General features: G+C 44.4%; 1 protein-coding gene across 1 annotated transcript in view; it reads left to right on the top strand.

The window, feature by feature from the left end:
• Nucleotides 1–23,921, top strand: part of NTSR1 (neurotensin receptor 1) — a 111,275-nt gene that overhangs the window by 67,693 nt on the left and 19,661 nt on the right. Inside the window, exon 2 of the mRNA XM_044455763.1 lies at nucleotides 21,953–22,154. Coding sequence (XP_044311698.1) covers nucleotides 21,953–22,154 — 202 coding nt within the window. The remainder of the gene's footprint in view (nucleotides 1–21,952; nucleotides 22,155–23,921) is intronic.

The following is a 23,921-nucleotide window of genomic DNA, read 5'->3' as shown; positions in this document are numbered from 1 at the left end:
AAGATGCTATGCTGAATGTGTGGCTGCCACAAAAACCAGCCACTTCACATTGGGCTCTTCACTTCTCTGACATACAGAACCAGTTATCTTAGGGGGATGCAGACCCTAACCCTAACCCTAACCCTAACCCTGCTTTTATTGAACTCACAATGGAAACAGTGGTGTCGGTTCCATGCATTTGTTCAGTCCCATTTTGGTCATCTAATTTTACATGTGCAAGTTGGTTTGGAGAATTTGTGCAAACTTGAGCACCCCATTCTTCAGTCCCTCAGACCATGGTCACAACGTCCTGTTTAGCATTCCACAGAGTCTTGAGAGAAGCTTGCTGTTCGTGAGTGCCATATTTGCTTGCAAGGTCTTATAATAGTATGCAGAGGGAAAATAAGTGTTTATTTAGGTATGATGGCTAAATTTGCTTGAGAAATCTTGAGTCATGGATGGTAAAGAACAGGGCTGCAAGATGTTTGTCACACTGAAGAAAAGCATTATTTAGTTCAGGCTTTCCTCCAAAGAAAGCAAAGCAATATTCAGCCACCTCCTTTTTAGAGTTCCAATAAATTTGCAAGGTAGGTTAGGCTGAGAGTCAGTGACTGCTCCCACATGGCTGAGCAGGTTTGCCCCTGCAATGACTCTCAATAAATACCCAAATCCAGCCACTGAAGAGCTGAATTCTGTGGCCTCTGACCATTTAGGAAACGTTCTCTTTTTTCCCTTGATTTTTCCTAGTTCCAATTTGTACTAGTCTTGGGGAAGAATCAAGAGTTGGGCACTTTGTTTTCAACTAACTATTTTCCAATACCTCACCCAACTTCTATGATCCCCAATCATCTATGATTCCTCTAGACTTTGCATATTTACTTCAAGTGCTATCACTGCAGCTTTGAAGATGGGAAGCTTGACATTTAACAAAGAAATTGGGATACTTGTGTTGCTGTATTCTGCATCCAGCAGTACATTCTGCTCTGGTGCTGTATCATAGAATGCATAATGCCCTCCATTCTGAGTGTCCCCATGCGCATTGTGTAACCTAGGCCCTTCACCTTCCCTGGTCCTCTTGTGTCAGGGTTGAGAAGAACAAAGTTTCCAGAGTCCCATCAAGGCAGGAGACCAAACTGGTCTGTGGCTTTCTTCCATGGTTGCTTTTTTCCCAGCTTCAGCATTTGGCTAGGCCAGAAAAAAGGAAGAGCGCATAAAGATGTGGGATAAAAGAGTCCATAGTGACCTTATTCTGAACTTTGGAACCAGTTCAAGAAGCAACACTAAGTTATTAGTCAAAATTTGCACTTCCCCCAGTGTTGCCGTAGAGTCTGATAAAATAAAAATAGGTATATAAGGAGAGAGCACATATATGAATGCAGATTTGGGTGAAAGGGATTTTTCAAAGTTCAGCATTGTAGGAAAAATGTGTGTATTAGGCAGAACAGCAAGCAAAACATGGAATTTCAGGAGAAACATGCGCTGAAATGCATATGAGTTTAAAAATCTCGATGTTCAGGTTGAACTGAACTTAACATGAGAAAAGGAAAAATGGAGAGAAATTGAAAGACACAAATTGTCCAACCAAGTTGCTTGGCATATGATCTCATGACATGCAAAGGCTTCAGAGCAGCTGAATCCGCAATATCCAATGACATTTTAAAGATGTGGACTTTAAACTTTTTAAAGATGTTAAAAATCCAAAGACATTTTAAAGATGTGAACTCTTACACTCTGTGAAAATGCCCACATTAAACTGCACACAATACATCATGGTGAATTTTTTAATGAATTGACTGAGAGCATTTTAGGCAGGGAGTTGCAAATCACAAAGAAAAAATGAGGAGAAATGGCCATCGATGCAGCTGTACATATTTATACAACTCAGCCAGCATTTTGTCAAGCTGACGCCCTGGTGCTTTGATCGGTTTGTAAATTTCATCAACAGCGGGAGATGGGTTGGTGCTCTGGGTCCATAATCACCTGTTGTTCTTCTTCAGCATGCAAGTACTTCTCCACAACAGAAAATGGTGGCCTTTTCTGTCAATATTCCGTTTAATTCCACCCATGATAGCTGTGATTAGCTTGTGATAAATCACCAACTAGCTAGCCGCATAATGCAATTCATAGAAAAGACCTTTGCTACTCACTGGATTCCCATTCGACTTGATCGCAAGATTTACTGATTTGTGGTTTACAAAAGCCTATCATGAGACTTCCTGGTAATTTATAAGAAATGTTAAAACCAATATCAATTGATTACTCTCCATCCATACAGTACACCTGTAGGGTAAAGCTGGGTAAGAATGTGTGTGTGTGTATGTGTGTGTGTGTGTATAATTAAAAATGCCACAAGTAAACAACAACAACAGTAATCCATGCCTTGGTAAACTCTCAGCTTGACTGCTGTAATGCGCTTTATGTGGGGCTGCTCCTGAAAATAGTCTGGAAGCTTCATTTGGTGCAAAATGGAGTAGCTAGGTTGCTGATGGAGACTAGTAATGCCAAGCATATAACACCAGTCCTGTATGAATTGCATTGGTTGCCTATTCAACTCCAGGCCTATTTCAAGGTGCTCTAGAAACCTTGGATAGGGAGGAGAGGTTGGCAGCCACACCGCACGGATTCCATAAAAACAGATCCTGCTAGATGAACCTTGTGGAATTCTATGGTAAGGTCTTGAGGCGGCTAGATGGAGGGGATGCAGTGGATGTGGTTGATCTGGATGTCAGCAAGGCCTTTGACAAAGTGCCCCATGATATCCTGGTCGAGAAGTTGCTGAGCTTTTGGGATAGATCGATGCACTATCTGATGGATTAGATAGATCAGTGGAGAATCATCAGGATGGCAGCCAGTGATGAGCGGAGTCCCCCAGGACTCAGTTGTGGGAATGATTCTGTTCAACCTTTTCATCAGTGACCTGAAGGAGGGGATATCCAGTCTGCTGACTAAATTTACAGATCATACCGAAGTGGGTGTGGTGGCCACAACTGAAGAGCAGGTGACTCACAGGGGATGTCATGTGGAAGACGGCTGTGACCTGTTCTTCCCTGCAGTGGGGGGCAGGACATGTTCCAATGGGGCAGAGCTCAAGGAACCAGACTTAAGGTTGGATATCAGGAAGTACTTCCTGATGGTTAGGACCCCGAGGGTGTGGAGTGGGCTTCCAAGAGAGGTGGTTGAGTTCCCCTCAGTGAGGGTGTTCAAGAATAGGCTGGACAACCACATGTTGGAGATTACCTGAGTGGAGCCAGCTGGAGCTCGGGGTCAGACTAGACAGCCCAGGATGCCCTTCTCACTCACTCTGTTTCTGTGTTCCTGTCATCGGAGGTCCTGCTTCGGGAGCTGCCTTTACAGGATGCTAGGAGGACGGCTACCCTGGGTAGGGCCTTCTTAGACCTGGTGCCCACTTATGGAACCAGCCCCCCAGAGATGTCCACCAAGTGCCTTCCTTATATTCATTGCAACACCAGATCAAGACATTTTTATTTACAGAGCATTTTAATTGTTGGTTGTTTTAGGTTTATTTTTTTAACTCTGTTGGTATTTTAATTAATAAATTTGGTACTTTTAATTGTGATTTTTAAGATTTGTTCCAATCTGTTATGTTAATTATTACCTGGTGCTCCTGTTGTGAGGGGGATGTTATTTCATTTTACTATTTATCTGTGCTGACGTTTTAACTGTTTTATTTATATAGACTTATGTTTGCTAAGGTTTTATTGTGTAAACCATCCAGAGAGCCATGAGGCTATTGTGACAGTATATAAAATTGGAAAAGCAAAGCAAAGCAAGAAAATGTCTTAACAAAGAGATCCACTGGTCCCTGAGAAGCCATAGGATACAATGGACATGGGGAGGGGGGTTGTAGGGGGAGGGGGTAACCAAGCAGGGATAGTTCCTCACATTTAATGAGGACGGACAGCATTGGAAGAAAGTATGCCAGTGTCTGGAAAAGATGAATCCACAAACTTCCCCATTCCAACCCTCAAGCACAGCCAGGTATGTAGTCCAGATAAGTACAGAGGAACATCAAGAACATTTATATGTATTTATATATATTTACAGAGAGAGAGGAGGAGTGCAAGACGAGAGCACCCCAACACCAACACCACCAACACCACGCTGCTGTCCAGCTGGTTCTTGTCTTCATGACAATTCATTCTTGGAGCAATCCAACACCAGTGCAATCTGTCCTATGGACTAGAGCCCTATTGGATTGCTCAGAAAATTACTCAATACATTAAAGCAAATGTTCATGAGACAAGCAACACCGAGGTTCGGTGGCTCCATCTCGGACTGGGTCGACAGGGCTGAGGAACTGGAGTGAAAGGGAGTTACTGACCAGCTCCTGATCTCCAAGAATAGGTTTGCTTCCTTTCTAAAAGAGCATTCAAATATTCAAGACGGGTACATGCATGCTCACAGTGGCCACTAGATGAGGGAACATTTAGCCAGCTTTGTGTAATCCGTGATCCAGTGCTTCACACAGACTATGCCAACACCCTCCCTACTGTGGTTGTGGAAGGGCTCCAATCACATTCTGAGTCATATCTTGCAATAGCGTCATGGTTTAACAGCAAAGGAGTACTGTTTCCTTTTTCAATTAACAAAAAACTCAAGCTAAACAAACAAACAAACAAACACCAATTAAGCAAGACTAAAATACATCTCAGTCTATGCAATCAGTTTGAATAGATACATTACGCATGTATAAACAGCCTAGTGAAGACCTGTGAATAATGATGCTCACAGTAGTATCAATAATAGGCACTTTAATTGTGTTGTTTTAGATGGAAATAAATGTCTGTTTTTGAACAAGTCCTATTACGATGACAGGAGATGTGTCAATTATTAGAGGAAATATGAAGAAATGAAAGGTTTTTCTGATTAAATCTGAAACTATACCAATATGAAAACAAAAAACTCGCAGTACAAGTTCAACCCAGAAAAAAAATGCGTATTTGAGGACACCAAACATCATGTTTGTCTTCACATGTGTGGACTATTTCTTGCAATGGATTTATATATGCCAGATCCAGCCAGGTTTAAACACAGGTGGAGCACTGTGAGAACTGGCATGTTCTTAACTTTGAGGTGGATTAAAGTCTTGGCCTTTTGGATGGATTGACCAGTTAGCAATCCACGAGCAGCACAGTTCCACGGCCACAGCTTGTCATTTTTGGAATCCCAGCTACAAGATTGGAAAATCACTCCTACCTTACAGCTGGGGATCCATGTTTAGATCCTGCGTCTTCCTTGCCCTCCTTCCAGCCTGCATAAAACAAACCAGTCTGGTCGCTACTCCAAGGTCATAAGAGCAACCCTGAAGAAGGACTTCAGAAGGAATTTCAGGGAGCATGGAGAGAAGGAAACCGGTGCCTCTAAGAGATCTTGAAATTCATTCAATTCCCACTTTAATGCAAACTTAGCTAATTTCACACTCCTGAACCAGTATGTATACCAGAACTCAGTTTCCCACAAAATTCATATTTTCCCTGTTTTGCAATAGAGTCCTCTGTAAGAAATACATACAAATGAAGGCATTAGCGGAAATAATGTTCAAAAATGCAATGCATTGCAAAATTGCTTGCAAAAATGTGTATGTTAAGAAGAGAGGCATATGAAATGCATACCTTAAGAAAAATGCTTATGGTTTTTCATGCAACCTTCTTTAGAAAACTTGCAGTGTGGGATGAACTGAGAATTGGAAAAAATAGAAATGAAAATGAACAGACTTGAAGTGCAATTCTATGTTGGCTGGGGCATCTGGAAATCATAGGTTGTTTTTCTACTGAAGTAGCATGGAACTGTCCCTTTACCCATACTTGTTGTTGCTAGTTGCAAAGTCATGTCCGACCCATCACGATCCCATGGACAACATTCATCCAGGCCTTCCTGTCCTCCACCATCTCCCGGAGCCCACATAAGCTCATGCCGACTGCTTCCATGACTCCATCTAGACTCCATCCTCTGCTGTCCCTTCTTCTTTTGCCCTCAGTTGTTCCCAGCATTAGGCTCTTCTCCACTGAGTCCTTCCTTCTTATTAGGTGGCCAAAGTATTTGAGCTTCATCATCAGTATCTGGCCTTCTAAAGAGCAGTCAGGGTCGATCTCCTCTAGGACTGACTGGTTTGATGTCCTTGCAGTCCAAGGGACTCGCAGGAGTCTCCTCCAGCAACCCATCCTTATCCTTCCCTAAAGAAAGTGACAATTATGAATAAGCACCCAATTTCTGAAGTTTTCCTGCATATTTGATCCTCCTCGGGTTGTCCTATGTCACTTGCCCACTGATTGGTCTCTCTCACCCATCTCTCCATCTCCCAAGGTAAGGACAGGTGAATCCTACTAGATGTTCTCTTCTTCATCAGATCCAACAAGAACGTTCTTGCTATTCTGCTTGTAATTCATGCACACTTCATAGGCTCCTTGATACTCTGAGTTTCAGGCTGGATCTAGGACCTGTCATATCGCAAATAGAATGTATGCAAAAACATTCAAGGCTGTTGTTACATGGCAAATATGCTTTTATGAGTCTTTGGCACTAATTGGATGGTCATATCCTGTGTACCAGCTCTGACACGGAGCAACTTAGGGGGAGCTTTTCGTACCTGCGTAATTTGAGCTATGCAGGACAGGAAGGTCAGAGAAGGCTCTCCTTGGCTCCCTTGTCTTTCCTACCTGCATGTTTCACTAGATGGGCTTTTTTAGAGTTAAGGTGATCTGGAGTGCTTCAAAGAGGGAGGAAGAGCCTGAAAAGCTTTCAGGATTCCTCAGATCGTCATCATCATCCTCATCATCATCTTTTTGTTATTTATTTCATTTCTATATCACCCCACAGCTAAAGCTCTCTGGGCAGTTTACAACAATCTGTAAAACAGATGATAAAATGCCACAAAAATATCATAAAATCAGAAAAAAATTAAAAAAGTTTTAAACAGCTAAAATAAACAACAAGGAATGACTCTGTAAACACCTGAGATGTTCTTTGGGGTGGAACTCAGATTCCCCCTTCCAGGGTTGGAGCACTGTTTCCAACCTCAGATCACAGAATCTGACATATCCTATGGCCCCTCAGACACCACCTGGAGGCCATAATATTGATTCTGAGCATGTTCACAGCCCTTTGATTGACTAATCTTCTGTAACCTGCTGTGATGTCACAATGGTATTGGGCAGGCCAAGGTGTCACTCCCCATCTGTATGCCACTGGTTGAACTGCTGTGCAGACATGAAAAGAATGGGCAGCTTTGGGCTAATTAGCTGAAAGTTAAAGGAAAAGAGGAGACATTAGAGATCAAATCTGAGTAACTATGAGCGTCAGAGGAATTGGATTGAGTTGCAGAGACAGGACAGATAACAAGGGGCAGCTTTTCTGCAAATCTGTTGAACGGTTTTAGGATTTTCCACTGGGAAGCGATGCATGCAAATGTGCTTCATACAGTATGCAAAGACAGAAACCATGCTTTAGAGAAGGTGGCTTTCTCTGGAAACTTCTGGTTTCAAATGCATCGAACTAATTTAATCAACTTCTCTTGTGATTCAGAGAATCAAACTGCTTGAAGTTAATTAAATGAACTTTTCAATGAAATCCCAAATGATTTCAGTATGAGATTAGTTGCTTCTGAATTACAGCCACCTGAACAAAAGAGAGCTTCCCATAGTAAGAGAATGTTTGCCGCCTAATTGCCAAATCTGTTTCCTTAATGGTCTGTGCTGCCACTGAGACTAAGTAAACGATGAGGCCGGGGGAACTTGCCATGAAATGAAACCATGGATTCCCTTTTGCTGTAGGAGAACAAACCAATTAGGCTTAAGGGTCTCAGTGGAAGGACGCAACTTGTGCAGGTCTCTCTAATGGCATGCTGGACCATGTAATTTAGTTACATTGTCTGTGCTCTCCCAGGTATTTTTTGCCAGGGCTTGTCACTGCCACCAGGAGCAACATCTTCCCTGCCACTTGCAGCCATTGGTGGCATCGGAGAAACTACCCCAAGTTGTGCGGGATTTTATCAAATCTGTTGGAAAGCATTGCAAGACTTAGATATGTCTCATGAGACTTGGCTGGCTGTAGGGTGGCCATGTGTCCTCTCTTACAGAGGCAGTCCTCTATTTGAAGGGATGTCCGAGGACTGTCCCCTCTGGGAAGGGCTATTCAGTCCAAAGGCGATATGGAGATGGAGATGTCCTCGGAAATCAGCAGCCTTTGCTCAGCAGGCTTCCACACTGAGATACCCTGTTTTTCTATTTAAAGTATAATCAGTATTTCTGAATGTGCAGCTACTCCTATAAGTTCGTATATTCTATTCCATACAAATCAGCTGTTCCTTGGGGGAAAGATCATCTCCAAACGGTGTCTATGCCATGGGACGCTGACTGAAGGCTGGCTGGAAATGGAAATCTGGTGGAGTGCAGAATGGAAGGGAGTATCCTGGAACAGGGGCACGGGACAGGAACACTCTACATCGCGATAGTTTCCAGCAGATCCCACGGGTTTATGGCATTGCGATTCTTCTTCCAACCGTTACGATTCTGCTGTGTACCATTTTAAAGGTCACCTCTATAATTCATAACAGACTGTTTGACATGAATATTGGCCAGGCAGAGTGAGGTGGTTGGTTTAATTCAGCTCATGGGCATTTGGCTTGTAAATGCATCCATTTCTTTGTACTTTGATAATTCCATTGAACAGAATGAAACAGCATATATAGGGCACTGCTCTACATTCCAACTTTGAATCACAGCTCTGCTTTTGCACGCGTTTTCCAGAGAGGCAGGAAACAGGTAAAACACAACGTTGTGATGTTTTGCCTGATGGTTGGGGCTCATTAAGGAAAGAGAAAACAGTAAGTTTTGATGTCTTCCATATTTAATTTTTATTACAAAAAAAACTCAGGTTCTTTGCTTATGCCTAGTGATTGCTTTATGAATTTTGGTAAATCCATATCAAAATTTAGTAAGCACAAACTATGCACAATATGGAAAAAGCAGATAGGGAAGCACTGATTTCCTTCTCGCATGATACGAGAACCAGGAGTCGTCCTGTAAGGTCTGGGGCATCGGCAGCAGGCAGCTTCAAAAGGAAATGTTTCAGCTACTGTAGAAGTTCCCTAGTCCATTTCTCAGAAGTAGAAGATACTCAGGTGTCAGTTGCAAATGCTGACACCTGGGTCAGCAACTGTTTGAAGCTGCAACTGTTCTTGAGAATTAGAAGCTGCAACTGTTCTTGAGAATCTCCATTTAATTGACTTCAACGAGATGACCAAACACCACCCTGTGGATCTTTCATTAGACGAGGACTACAGTATCTTCACTGACTTATTGCCCAAGATAGTGTCTTCTTTCTCCTGACAGCCTTGTGCACGAGCTTCTAAAATGTGTCGGTCTCCTACTTCCCTGGCCTGACTTATTGCCAGAGTGAGATGGACTCTGAAAAATGTCTCCCAGCCGTTCCCAAAAGATTGTTGTTGTTAGTTGCAAAGTCATGTCTGACCCATCGCTACCCCATGGACAGCATTCCTCCAGGCTTTCCTGTCCTCCACCATCCCCCAGAGTCCACTTAAGCTCACACCGACTGCTCCATCCAGCCACCTCATTCTCTGCCATCCCCTCCTTCTTTTGCCATTTATTGTTCCCAGCATCAGGCTCTTCTCCAGGGAGTCCTTCCTTCTCATGAGGTGGCCAAAGTATTTGAGTTTCATCTTCAGGATCTGGCCTTCTAGAGAGCAGTCAGGGTTGATCTCCTTTAGGACTGACCGGTTTGATCGCCTTGCGGTCCAAGGGACTCGCAGGAGTCTCCTCCAGCACCACAATTCAAAGGCCTCAATCCTTTTGCGCTCAGCCTTCCTTATGGTCCAACTTTCACAGCCATACATTGCAACTGGGAAAACCGCAGCCTTGACTATACGCACTTTTGTTGGCAGGGTGATGTCTCTGCTTTTTAGTATGCTGTCTAGATTTGCCATAGCTTTCCTCCCCAGGAGCAAGCGTCTTTTAATTTCTTGGCTGCAGTCCCCATCTGCGGTGATCTTGGAGCCCAGGAAAATAAAGATAGTCCTGGTTAAAGAGGCCACACGTGACTTTCAAGGGCATGGCTAACCTGACTGCATGGGAGAGGAAGGTGTGTCTGGGCATCCCAGTCTGATGCCCTCCTGATGGGCTTGGACTATGACTCCCATCATTCCATTGGCCATGCTGGCTGGGGATGCTGGGAGTTGTAGTCCATGGGAGTGCACCTGGTTAGGGAAGACTGACTAAAGCTCTGTCCAGGCTTGAGAAACAGGGCAGAGGAAGTGATGGTGGGGGAAAAGACCACGGTTTGCATGGAGGCAATCTCAGCTTTACTCCCCAGACTAACAAACACCATCAGGACAGTGGGCAGGGAGTAGGAAATGGGATTCCTGGGGTCCCAAGGCAAAGAACCTCTGTAGGAAATCTTCAGTTACATCATTTTAGACTGTGGCATTAATGGTCTTCCAGGGACCTCCTCCTTCTTTAGATGGTGATAGGCATTATTTCACATAGATTAAAAATGTGGTAACCCACCCATGTGTTTGGAGTTCCCCTTGCACATTTTGCTGAGTGGGATCTGGCTGTCTGCCCCAAAGTCTTACCCTGCCAATGACACTGCACTTCTTCTAGCTGTTCAAGTACGAATAGTGTGTTGTGTTGTGTTGTGTTGGCCAGTGTGCTATCCCAAAAAATTTTGCCGCCCAAACACTGCCCTCCCTTGCCACTAGGGTCAATATTTTAACGTGGTTGTTGCAACCGTCGCTCCCTGCCCTTGTCTATCTCGCCCATCCATCCCCAGCTCTGGAGTGCTTCCCAGAGCAAGTCCCTTCACTATCCTGCATGGCAGACCAGTCCCTTCACTAGCAGAGGGGCAAGAGCAGTCCAGGACTTCCGTGTCCCCTTTGCACCCATGGAAGAGGGAGCAGCTGAGGCCTTGGGGTGTCCAGCATGCTGAGCAGCACCTGGATGGCCAGCTGAACAGTAGGCACAGAGAACATTTATTTTATTTATTAAAACATTTCTATGCCGCCCCATTCGCCGAAGCCTCGGGGCGGCTCACAACACAAAATTAAATTTTAACATCTGGACACATGCTTCCCCACCACGTCGAGACGTGTGGCATTTCTACCAAAAATCATTCTAGTGGTGCATTTTTGCTTGTAAGTGAGCATGTGCGAACGTCTCCTCTTTTTTGGTGCAGCGTTGCCGTTTCTCTGGCCGTGCCCCTAAGTTCTATCCTATAGATTCCATATGTATGCATGAGTCTAATTATACTTACTTACAGTATATGCTGGTCACGCTGCTTAATTATCATTACACCATCACCAGCTTTTGCATTCTTGCTTTGCAATTGCTCACTTTCTTGCCAGCCATCTTTGTAATTCACTTTCCCTACATGGATTGCCAAGAGGTGTGCCCATAACTCAGAGCTACAGCTGCTAGTGAAGATACCCCCAAGGTCAATACAAAATATGTTCTTTAGAAGTTCCATATTGGTTCTTATTTTCTCTAAAATGCCCTGAATTTCTTTTCTCAAACATTGTCTGGATGTAGGGAAGCAAAAGAGAGAAAGGCATTGCTTCCGAATGTGTGTGTGTGCTTAATGCAGAGTTCTGCCCCAGATCTGCTATTGCATCATGCATGATGGTGAACCATGACACTGGTCTCAAAAGACCCTTCTTGGCATTTGTGGGAAATAAATGAAAGATCATTTTGTGCTCTCCGGTGCCCTCCACTTTAACGAGAAAGGGGAATAATGTCTTGTTTTGAGAAGATGTTTGCTCTTGAGCTTTACTGCAATCAGGTACCTTCAAGCTGAGTTGCACCTGAGGTATACAATTCATACCAAACACCCTGCTTCAGCTCAAACCGCCTCTCCGTTTTTTGCTTTCAAGTCCACTGGCATCTCTGACCAATGCCTTTTATGAGGGTTGACTTTGCACTCTGCGTGCCAATGCATTCACAGAGTTTATTCATGTACCTGGATTACTCAGGGTGTCAAATAAATGGCCATTTAATTAAGAAATAGTTTGCTAGTGGCCAAGTTTTCCAAACTGCTCTCTTGACATTTTTTTCCAAACACAATAGGAAAAAACAAGCTTTAATCTAAATTGCAACAAGTTGTACCTGTGCAGAGTTTCCCACAATGTTCAGATTCTTCAGTTCATGTCATTATTTATTTCTCCTTTGCATCAACGTTGTTTGCAAGTGCATTGATAGATAACACCATGCAAAGAAGCCATGGTTAAGTGATTGTATGAATGGTTGTGTGAAGTATCGTTTTGATCAGTGTTTGAGAAATGCACAGGAGCATGTGTGCATCACAGGAAAACATTGCACCAAGAACAGCTAAAGGCAATTATACTTATGAACGCATCAAGATTCTATTCTATGGCTGGTTGGACTGGGGGAGTCACATTTTGCTCAAATGAACATCAATCGCATAAAGGTGGAAGGAGATGCATCTAAAGTTGTGGCGAATGGCACGCAGAAGTGTGAGAATTTCCCTGAAGAAATGAACTGGTCCCGTTTACACCACTGAAGATAAGCTGCAGCTCATTATGCACATGAAGCTCACTTATGCAATCATCACGGTTGTTACCGTCACCCTGAGATTGCGATCACATTCATAAAATGCCGCTTTTAAAAAACACTCACTAAACTTATGCTTAGTGCTTTGCAGAGCAACATAATTACTTTACAAGCCAATTTTCGAGTGCTCATTTGAAGCCCTGAAACTATCTGGGCGAAGGCGCCTGCATGGATGCCTTCTTGTAGACACCTTTCTCTTTAGCTGTGTGTACCCTCCTTCAGCAATAGGGCTTATGGTGGGGAGGAGCCCTTTCTGTGTTGGCAATGGGTTAGCTGTTGGAGGCACCGTCTTGTCTTACCTGTGAGGCTGATTTCAGAGTGCCCATTCCTCAGCTCCTGAGCAGCTTAGCTATGGGTTTTACTGGATACCCGCTTGTCCCCAGTGTTCTTCAACGTCTGTGCGAAGCCCCTGGGGGTGGTCATTAGAAGATTTAGAGCCAGATGCCACTGCTGGTGATACACAGGTCTATCTTGCTGTGACATCTGTATTGAGTGAGTCACAGGACCAGTGCCTGGGCTCATCGGTGGGCTGGACAAGGGCCAATTAACTGGAGCTGCATCCTGGCAGGATGGAACCTCAGGGGTGAGCATGGGTCCATTGCTTGTTCTGTGCATTTGAAATACTGGCTTTGTAGCCCAGATTCCATTGTATTCCTTGATCCATTGTAAGCTGCCCAGAGAACCTCAGTCAATGGATGGATGGATGGATGGCCCAAGTGAACACGACAGCTTAGGGTGCCTTTTACCAGCCACAGGTTCTCCTAGGGTAGAAGAGGAATGAGGCAGGTGCCAGGATCCTCAGGACTGTGTTGCTGCAATGTGTTCTGTGCATCTTTAGAACTGGCCTGGAAGCTGGAGCAGAATGCAGAATGTTCCCAGGAGATGCCTCTTTGCAACATGCAGTTCCTTTACTGAGGGAACTGAGCTGCTGCCTATACACGACCAGGTCAGGTTTAAGGTACCAGCGTAGAAAGCCCCCAACAACCTGGGATCAAGGTATTTCAGGGAGTGTCCTCTTCCTTACCAAGCTGTCCAGTCTCTGTGGTCATTGGAGAAGCTGTGCTTTTCTTCTTCTTTATCTTCTCCTGTTCACCGCTCCATCATCTGTTTAAACCGGGAGTGGTATACAAATGTTGTAAATACATACAATAAATACAAATAAAGATCAGAAGCAAATTTGAAGATAGTAAGTTTTAAAAACTGGGGATATAGTGGTGGAGTTTATCTTAGAGTTTCTTGGTGGTTCCACTCCAGATGACCTTCACCAAAGTCAAATATTAATATTCTCTTCCAGACAACTCACTCTGATGAAGAAGTGTAATAATTTAGCAAACTTGTGAAGTGCTCTGAAGTTCAGCTCATAGTTTTAAAAAGGAGGAAGGATTTAGACGGAAAAGAGGTTTAACATCCAGAGGGTCAATGTGGATGTTAAGTTAGAACACAGAAGATCTGTTGCAAGATTAGGAGCAAATTTTACATTATTCCCTACTATGAATAGCAAAACCCCACGGTCTGGTCTGCTTCGGTTTTAACAAAAAGCAACTTTGGGAGGTGGATTTTGAATGCCCAATGAAGGAAAAGGGGTAATTGATCCTCTCCCCATTGGAAATTTTCCCAATCTAATGGAGCAGAGAAGTTTCAATCCAAGGAAGCATTGTCATCCTTGAATTCAGTCTTGAAGAAGCTTTGGGGGACCACATCCTATGATACGCAAGTCAAAAGGAGCTGCACAAAACTTATTAGAACTACCAAAAATGCCAGCACACAGTAGGCTCAAACTTGTAGGAAAAGGAAAACAAACAGCACAAAAGTCAGAATGCCACCAGACAATGCTGGTCAGGGAAAAGGAGGTGTGCAGATTTGGAGAAACCCTAGAAGGCTGGCTTGGGAGGCTGGGTTGGGGCAGTGGGAATGAGAGTCGGTGCTTCTCCTTTAAATATTCTCCAATTCAGCTGGAATTCCCACTGCTCCATAAGTGATCTCTCCCTCCCTCTCCCTCTCCCTCTCCCTCTCCCTCTCCCTCTCTCTCACACACACACACACACACACAGGGTCAAGTAGAACCATGACAGCTGGAAACTTTTTTATTTTCCCAATGTTTTAAGATCTGATTGTTTTAATTGGGGTTTTATAGTCAGTTGGAATTGTTTACGATGCTGGGTTTTATCTTATTTTGTTCGATTGTTAAACCATCCCAAGACCTCAGTAGGGGATGGCGTAGAAAAGTTTTAAATAAATAAAATAAAACAAATAAAGGGCTGTAGCCCTTCTGCCCCATGTTACAGACATGATCTGATGGCTTTTTAAAAAGTCTGGCATGCTAGTGCTAACCATGTCACAACTGATCTCCACACTCCAAAGGAAGTCTAGAGATGTATGCAAACTCCAAGCACGGGGTGAAGCAGGGAGAGATTTGACCAGAAAAGGGGGCTATTGTTAAGCACCTCGTAGACCCTCTTCTCACCATTCCTCCAGCTGGGATGAAGAAGAGTCGCCTTTGACCTGAATTTTATTGTGAACTGACCTAATTTGCATGATCTCGATTAACAGGCAGATCAGAATGCAATTATGCTTTAGACCGCACACTTCTGCCGCTTTTGTGATGAGATCTCAGCTCAAACATTGCATGCAAAATATGTAGGCTAGGGAAAGTTGTATTTTTGTATGCGGACAGCTGTTCTGGTCCGACGACTTATAAATAGCCCAAGATATGCTGGTCCTTGGAGCTTTAAAGTCCCCTTGTTAAACAATGAGTCTTTTAAAAATAAAATTTTTGCTGAGCTGAAGGAATATTTTAGAATTAGTGAGGCTACAACCTACTCCTAAATCTTTCATCTGTGGGCAGATTGTTGCTCATGCTGCTCTTAAGGAGAAATTTAAAGAGAGGCACATGGCTCTAAGTGATAGATTGAAAACTCGTATACATAAGTTTCCTACCTCTCCAAATGCACAGCTTTATTAAGAGGTGCAGCTTGTTGAATATGAGCTGCATTTAAAAAATCACAGCAAATAGAACGTACTTGTTTAAAACAAACAGGCAAGGAAAGTAGCAAACAGCCCAGCAAGATATTAACAAATCGCCATCGACAACGAAAACATCGTAAAGTTATTTCACTGAGTAAAGAAGATAGTGCTGAGACATTTACTCATCCTGAAGATACAATGTTTCAATTTTTAAATTATACTGTTAATTTATATTATTTTAATTGAAGTTATTTATGTTGTGAGCCGCCCCGAGGCTTCGGCGAATGGGGCGGCATAGAAATTTTCTGAATAAATAAATAAAATTTTATCCAGAATCATCTAGTTGTGGCTCTGAAATATCAGAGTACAATATTAATGTTCCCCCCACCTCAGGTTAATTTTCCCTGCCTAGGTATATTACAAAGGTGACTTTAATAGCACCTTTGCAGATGGATGGAGCTACAAATACAATAGCTAACATGAAAATGGGGAAAGCACCTGGTACTGACAGATTTCCAACTGAGTGGCATATAAGATGTTCCAGCTTTCAAGTACCCAAGCTTTATAATTTTAAACTTTTAATCAAGTTTTCTTTTCTCAGCACCAGGATACTTACATTACAGCAATTCCTAAACCAGATAGAGTTCATACCCCCGTGCCACTTATCAACCAGTCAATCCACTTCATTGATCAACATTGATAATATTTTAATAGTTCGTTTTGGCTGACAGAATACATGTAAGCACAAATCTGTACATTGCAAAATTGTGCCCATGGGGTCCATTGGAGCTATGATTGCTGAAAAGTGTTACAGCCCCTTTCCCCCATGTCACAGTCCTGACCTGATGCCTTTAAAAATCCAGCATGTTGATGCTAAACATGAGGCAATTCCCCTCCACGTTCCAGTGGAACTGTGTAAACGGCATGCATGGTTGCGAAGTGATTTAACAGGGGAAAGCAATTGTTAAGTGCCTCTGGGACCCCCTCCTCAAGGTACCTTCAGTTGGACTAGAGAGCAGTCTCATTTGACTTGAATTTTAATGTGTTCTGACCTAATTTGCATGGTCCTGATTAACAGGGAGATTGGAACATAATTAACCTTCGGACTGCATGCTGCTCCTGTTTTGATACAACGGATGACACATCCATGAATGCAGAGACAAGATAAATGACTATATTTTGTCATCAGCTATGAATACCTATATTAACCAGAAAAATGCTGCTTTACCAAAATAGTGTAGCCTCTTTTTCCAGCAAGGGCAACCACTTAGTTGCTCTCGGTAGCTGTGACTTGCCTATGTGCTACAGAACCAGGTTCAAGGTTTTGTTGGCAACGTTCAAGGCCATTTGTTGATATAAGTCAAAGAAATCAAATGATGAATTTAACAGAAAAAGAGAGATCCTGAACATAACTGCAATTAAAAGCAGTTAGGGCAGTGGGATCCACTAAACTACGCAATGTAATTCTCACTTAGGTGGAGAAAATTAGTCCGCTGTGTATCTTAGGGTGGAAGGAAAAGTGGTGGCCGCTTTTCCATCCCAAAGTTAAAAGCTGTCCTCTTATCCTACCTGGGAGCTGAGGCCTAACTTGGATCAGAAGGGGAACAGAATGAAATTTCACTGGTCAGTCATTTCATAAGGTCTAAGAATTGCTTTGGTGCTGGGGAAATAATCGCATCCCACAATGGTTCATGGGAAGACAACCAGATTGCTTTTTAGCTCCTGGGATCACCAGCTTGATAGGAGCATGGGAGCGAGTGAGCCCCTCGCTGCATCTTGCTGGCAGCAAATAGAAAGCACTACTGGCTTGTTTCCAGGGCGGAATTTAGCACTCTCCACTTCTGTCATCTGTGAGTAGCCTGGCAGGGATTAACTCCATCTATTGCTGTGCACTTCTGCTAAACATTTCAGACTGCTGTGGCTGCAAAGGCAATCTGTCCAAAGCACAGAGGCACCCAGGACTGATTGCAATCTCACCTTGCTGAAAAGACTCTGCCACAGTTGGTAGAGTCACTTCTGGGCTGATCTAGGGCTGTTTCTCCATGGCCCATGACTGTCTCCAGGCTTAGGAGGAAGGGCTCAGAGCCTGTCGGTACCTGCTCCAGCTCCCAATGACCAAGACACAGATGCCAGGTCTTGTGAGACAGAGCCCTGGAGACATGGAGCTGAACACGCTACATGAAAAAGTGCAGCATTTCTCTGTGCGTAATTTGTTTTTAACTTGGGCATAAGTTGCAAGACCACAATTTGTATCAGGGGTTAAACGGTAGGTTGGGGGTTAAAACTCTACCCCACAGCTCTTTCCCCTCCAAATCCCCCCCCCACCATGTGGATGCCAAAGAAATGAAAAACCTCAATTGATGCTTTCTGCCTGCCTGTAGCCCCCATGCAGGGAGCGGGGTGCATTGAGGGATGAGCAGGGAGGACACCTTCCGGCAGAGGACTACGGATGTCACATTTTCAAGTGCCTTGATCCACAGGCTTCTGCATGGGTAAACACTCTTGCACAAAGGAGGGCTGCCCACACACCTACAAGAGCACCAGCATTTATTGTGATAACTAGGACAGCTTCACGCATCCACAAATTGGCTCAGAAGCTCAACAGAACCCATCAAGTGCAACAGGAGTGGTTGTTGTTTTTATTCCTCTTGCAAAGAACCCAGAGCAGCTTGCAAGTTTCTCCTGCTCTCCATTTTATCCTCGCTATAACAACTCTGTGAGGTAGGTTAGACTGAGAGTGAGTGACTGGCTCAAAGTCACCCTGTGAGGTTCATGGTGGAGTGGGGGTGGGAATCCAGATTTCCCAAGTCCCAGTCCAGCAGTCTAACCACTGCACAACACTATCTTAGTAATATCTTATTAATCGCATGCTTTATGCAGTACAGTGATTGGACTTGTATTTGGGAGGGTTATCAGCAGGTATAGAAGTACACCTTGAAGACTGCCAACACTTCCTCCATGCTCCTGGCCACCATCACAGCATCCCTCCCATGACAGGCCCAGCTAAGCACGTCAGCACTCCAGAAAATGGTGCTGTGTGAACATACTGCCAGACTTCTACCCTGCTTCACTCCTTTCCCATGCCTTGAGATGCAGCGGTTCAGGGGTCCAATCTTCTACTCTGCCTGGAGTTTTATATTACTCAGATTTGAATCATGGAACCTGTTCTCAGTGTGAGATCTGGAACAGATAATGACAGACAGACCTCTTAGCATGGACAGAGTGCCTTTTCCTTCCCACTTGGGAAAAGTGGGAGCCGGAGCTTCCAGGACATGGGGCATCACTGTCATGTGAGCTTGCCCTGGAGAATGTGGGATGGGATATGCTAAGGAACTTTTTCTATGTGTTACATCATACATAGGCAGGTTCCAGTGTCCAGTCTAAAAATCGCAGATTATTTTTTTGCAGGTAAGAGTACCAAATGCAGGGGGGAAGGTTTTGGAGCAGTTGGATCAGCAGCCAGAAGCAAAGACAATGACTTCATGCATAGACTAAAGTGCAGATCAAGGGCTTGGGGGGTGTGTGTGTGTGTGTGTGTACACTCAGCTCTTATGTTGTAGGCAAGAACAATCCAGTTCTCTTCTAAGCTGCTTGGGATCAGTGTATCAGCCATCCTTGACCTGGTACCCTGAAAATGTTTGGAACTCCCATCAGCCTCTGCGAGCTTGATCAAAGGGTTTTAGATTGGGGTGGGCAACTCCAGGGAATGGGGGCTACTTTCTCTCCCTCTGCCCTGCCCCACACAAGTGAAAATAGCCATACAAATGAAGGGATGGGTTTTGCAGATTCCTGGTTTGACGGAATATAGAAAAGAATAAACTGATCAGACCAACAAGAACCAACAAGATTGCATTTGCTTATGCTGGAACTGGAAAAGTTGAATATGATAGACAACAGGCCATTTGGGGAAGACATATAGTCTGGCCTTGGTACCTTGGAAAATATAAAATAAAGAAGTGATCCAGCTAACAAGTCAAGTGCAAGGGTTTGAGGTATGAGCAGCAAATAGACCCAATATTATAAATGCATCAGAGATTTTTAAACTGTCACAAGCCCATTAATCTGTACCTCATTGTGAGGCTTCCATCCTGTCATATTTCTGCGGTGACCATATACCACTCCAGACCTGCTTTATATTGGGTTTGGGGTTTTGTTTTTTTGTTTTTTGTTTTTTTTTGGTCTCCCTCAGTGCTTTATTAAAAGATTTCCATTGAGAGAGAAATTTCTTTGGTGGATATGAATTATATTTAAACTGGCCTCAATGCCAGTATGGTGCAGTGGTTAAGAGCACGGGACTGGGACTCAGGCGATCCGGGTTCTAGTCCCTGCTCGGCCATGGAGCCCACTGGGTGACTTTGGGCCAGTCACAGACTCTCAGCCCAACCTACCTCACAGGGTTGTTGTTGTGGGGATAAGATGAAGGAGGAGAATGATGTAAGCTGCCTTGAGCCCTTTGTAGGAAAAAGGCAGGATATAAATCAGAAAATAAATAAATAAATAAATAAATAAATAAATAAATAAATAAAATGCAGTTTAAAATGCTAGTTCAGACAGAAAAACCCAGCCAAAACAAAACAAATCTTACGTTTGCATTAGTAGCGCCTTCTATTAGGTTCAGACCCAGTATAATTCTATCCCCTTTCGGTTTATTGACAAGCATATGTATTTGATTTGGAAAATTCTGTTACCTGAATTTGCCAGTCCAATTCAGTCTAATTCTCTGGAGCAGAGGCAAGCAGCTAATTGGATCCTGGGCTACAGGGATCTATTATTAACATTTTTGCAAAAAAAAGACGGCTTACCAGAAGGAGTGGAAGAAAACTAAGCTCAAGGAGAACCCAAGGCATAATAATTAGAATGCAAAAGATGAATGAAGCTAGAACAGTGAATCAGAAATTATCTTTCCCTGCACCACAGAAATAAAAGGGCACCCTGCTGCTTCCACTGATAACAAGATCAATGGCTTGCTTCCATTAGCATGAGAGTCACAAACATTGGTGAATGGAAGAAAAGGAGCACCAACTTTTGAAAAAGTTCAGTCGAGTCCCTTCCCACATTCATGGTTTAACTACTACCAGCTGCCACTCTGTATTTATGTATTTGTGTGCTGTAGTTCATTTTATTTATCCATTAGTTTTAACATTTATATACCATCTTATCTGCTGCAAAGCCACTGAGGTCGTGTGCAACTATTTAAAACACAACAAAAATTCAAAGACAGCATGAATAAAACACCATATTAAAACAGAATATCAATAGGAAAAGTAGCTGGACAACCAAGGAAGGCCCCCTGAAATACAGGTGTTCCTAGGAGGTATCCGAAACAACGTAAGGTTGGTGTCTGCCTGACCTCCAGAGTCAGGGAGCTCAGCAGAAACGGAGCTGCTGCACTGAAAGCTATTTTCTAGATGGCCTACAGAAGTCCATATGGAGCCACCAAGAGGTCCACACAGAACCATCTGATGACTGCATGTACCAGGCAGGTTGGTAAGGGAGAAGTCGCTTGTTCCTCATTCTGGGTTCCAAGTCATTTAGGGTTTTCTGTGCTGGTTCCAAAACTCTTAAAACTGCCTGGTAGGGATCAGGTCACCAGTTCCCATGAAAACATAAACTTGCTTGTACAGGGAGATGGTTGCCCTCTTCCAGGTGAGGTGGGCAGCCTTGCCCGGATGATGCACTGCCTGCCCGTGGCCTCTTTCGGAGCTTTGCCAAGTGATTACAGTGACCAAGCTGTGGTTCAAGGCTCCAGGGAGCTGCTGGCGAAATGGCCGCAGGTGTCCCCTCCCCATGCAGATACAACCCTTCGGTCTCACTTACCGGCAGCACGCCATCTTCAGCAGGCAGCTTGGTCACACGTTCGCTCACCACCATGATGCTGATGTCCGAGAGAAGTAGTCCATGCAGCCTCTCCTGGATGCCCAGAGCTGGTGAGAACATGATAGTGGGCCCTGCGCAGGTCCTGGGCACCAGCAACTGCTCAGGGGTGCTTTGCTCCCGACTCTGAAGGCACCCGACAAAGAATTTCTTCTTTCCCAGACCTGTTGATTCGTCTTTTTATTGCGGCTTTTCACCCCACTGTGTACTGACTCTTGGGCTGACTCTTTGGGTGTGAGTGTTTGTTTACTGCATTTGTCTTATGTTTTATAATCTGGGAATAATTAGTTTTGGATTCAGTACAGAAATCTTAGGAAACACTGAGAAACCAATTGATCAGTCATGGAAAGCAATACTTTCTTCCACTTGCTGCTGCATGCCCTGTCGAAACCAATGCACACTGAGCACCGCCGATACATAGCCGGTTATGTACTCCCAGTGCCAGTGCTTGCAGCACCTTCAAAACCAAGCCGACTTTCACCGCTCACCTCCTATTGGCTGCTCACAAGATGCCTTCATCTTCCTTCCCCGTCCAGGTCAACGCTTTCATCTCCTTCGTCTTCCCAATGGTCGTCATCTCGGTCCTGAACACCGTCATCGCCAACCAGCTCATCATCATGTTCAAGCAAGCTGCACAAGAGAACCAGGTGTGCACCATCGGAGGGCAGCAAGCCATGCTCAGCATGTCCATGGAACCTGGCCGTGTGCAAGCCCTGAAGCATGGAGTTCGAGTCCTACGTATGTACACTTTTCTGAATGTTCTGTGTTCTTCATCCTGTTCAGCTCTGGTTCTGGTTCTGTGTTGGGTTTCGCTCTGGATCTGCTTTTGCTGAGGTCTTCTACTTGAGACTTCTAAGTTACTTGTTACTATCTTGTGAAATAAACTTCTAGAACACCTGAGCCTCATTGACCAGGTGCTTTATCACCTGCTTACATTATATTAGCAAAATCCACATTGTCGTAATGGACCATATGCTAGCAGAGGAATGTCTCAAAAATATAACTATTTCACCAAGTCTCAGGCGACCCACCCACCTCCACCCCCTCATTGTTTTTGGCTTCTGGGCTCTGCTGATGTAGATTCTTCATCCTGAGGGAAGTTCTGACCCAGGGAAGGCTGGTTTGCATGAGCTCCGCAGACTTCCTGCCCACTTCTGATGCAGTGATACAACATGGCCCAAGTCAGGTTTTTACCAGAGACAGCTATCTTTAAGATGGACCATGGTTTGTGCAATTAAAATAAATGTTAAGGACATGTGTGCAATATACACACTTGTTGCAAATTCCCACAATTTCCACTGCATTTTCACCTTGGTATCCAGTTCCTTGCACGTCCCTATGCATCGTTAACAAGCAGGACAAGGAGAATAATAGAAGAAGTAACTGGGGAGAGTATTCCTCTCCCCTGCCTTTCATCTCAGACCACCAGCCTACTTTCCGGAGTGGGAGCTGCACCACAATGCTCCAGTGCTCCCTCACCTCCTAACAGCCAGCCAGCCAGCCAGCCATTCCCTCCTCCAAGGTACTCCATTGCCACTGGTTGCTCTCTCTCCTCTAACAGATACTCAGTATTCTCCGACTCCTGCATATACTGCACTGTTCTGCTTTGCCCCCTTATGCTTTTTATACGCAAATCCATATGCCGAGGGTTTATAGTGTTGGTTCCCCTTTGCAGCAAGAACAGTGCAGCAGCAGGAGGTACTCCACCAGCTGAGACCAGAGAGAAGGAACCGTTGTCCCCCGTGTCTGGAAGTGACGGCCAAGCGAGGACCCCTAGAACAAGCCCGCAGGCAGGCTCACTGAGAGCTGGCCAGCCCCACCGGCCTCACCTGGAGGGACCATTCCTCAGAGTGGGGTGCTGTGGGCTGGTCAGGCCCTCGTGGGCACTTGCTGCAGCCCCTCTCCCCAGAGGGAGGGAAGTAAGCAGTGAGCGGCTCTCCCAGCAGTGGGGGAGGCTGCCATTTCTTGGTCAATTTATTCCTTCACCACACAGTAGCCAAAACTCTCTTATTTCACCGCCCCACCACATCTGCAGCCTGAGGTGGAGGATTTAGCCTATCTCATGGAGAAACCAGCCCTGAGCCATTGATCATCTGCAAGTGGTGTGCATAATACACCTCCTTGCCTCTGATAATTGCTTGCACATGTTGGCAAGAGAAATAATGGGTGAAAAAACCGTTATACGGGGTTTTCAGTAAGTCTGTTTGGGTCTCAGAAATGGCCCATGGGCATGCGACAGACACAAGGCTCTGGGTATTTTCTCTGCGGTGGTGCCCAACTTATGGAACGCACTCCCCGGAGAGGTCTGCCTGGCACCGTCGTTATTTGCTTTTCGGCGCCAGGCCAAGACCTTTTTATTCAAACATTATTTTAATTGTTAATGTTATTTATTGATTTTAAATTGCCAGGATGTCTCTACTATTTTTATGTATTTTATGTATTTATACATTGTTTTTTTTTATGATTGGAAGCTGCCCCGAGGCTCATGCGAAGGGGGCGGCATAT

Source organism: Varanus komodoensis, unplaced genomic scaffold (genome assembly GCF_004798865.1).
Source record: "Varanus komodoensis strain SLA01 unplaced genomic scaffold, ASM479886v1 scaffold8, whole genome shotgun sequence".
Lineage (NCBI taxonomy): Eukaryota > Metazoa > Chordata > Lepidosauria > Squamata > Varanidae > Varanus > Varanus komodoensis.
This window is presented reverse-complemented; position numbering and strand designations above follow the sequence as displayed.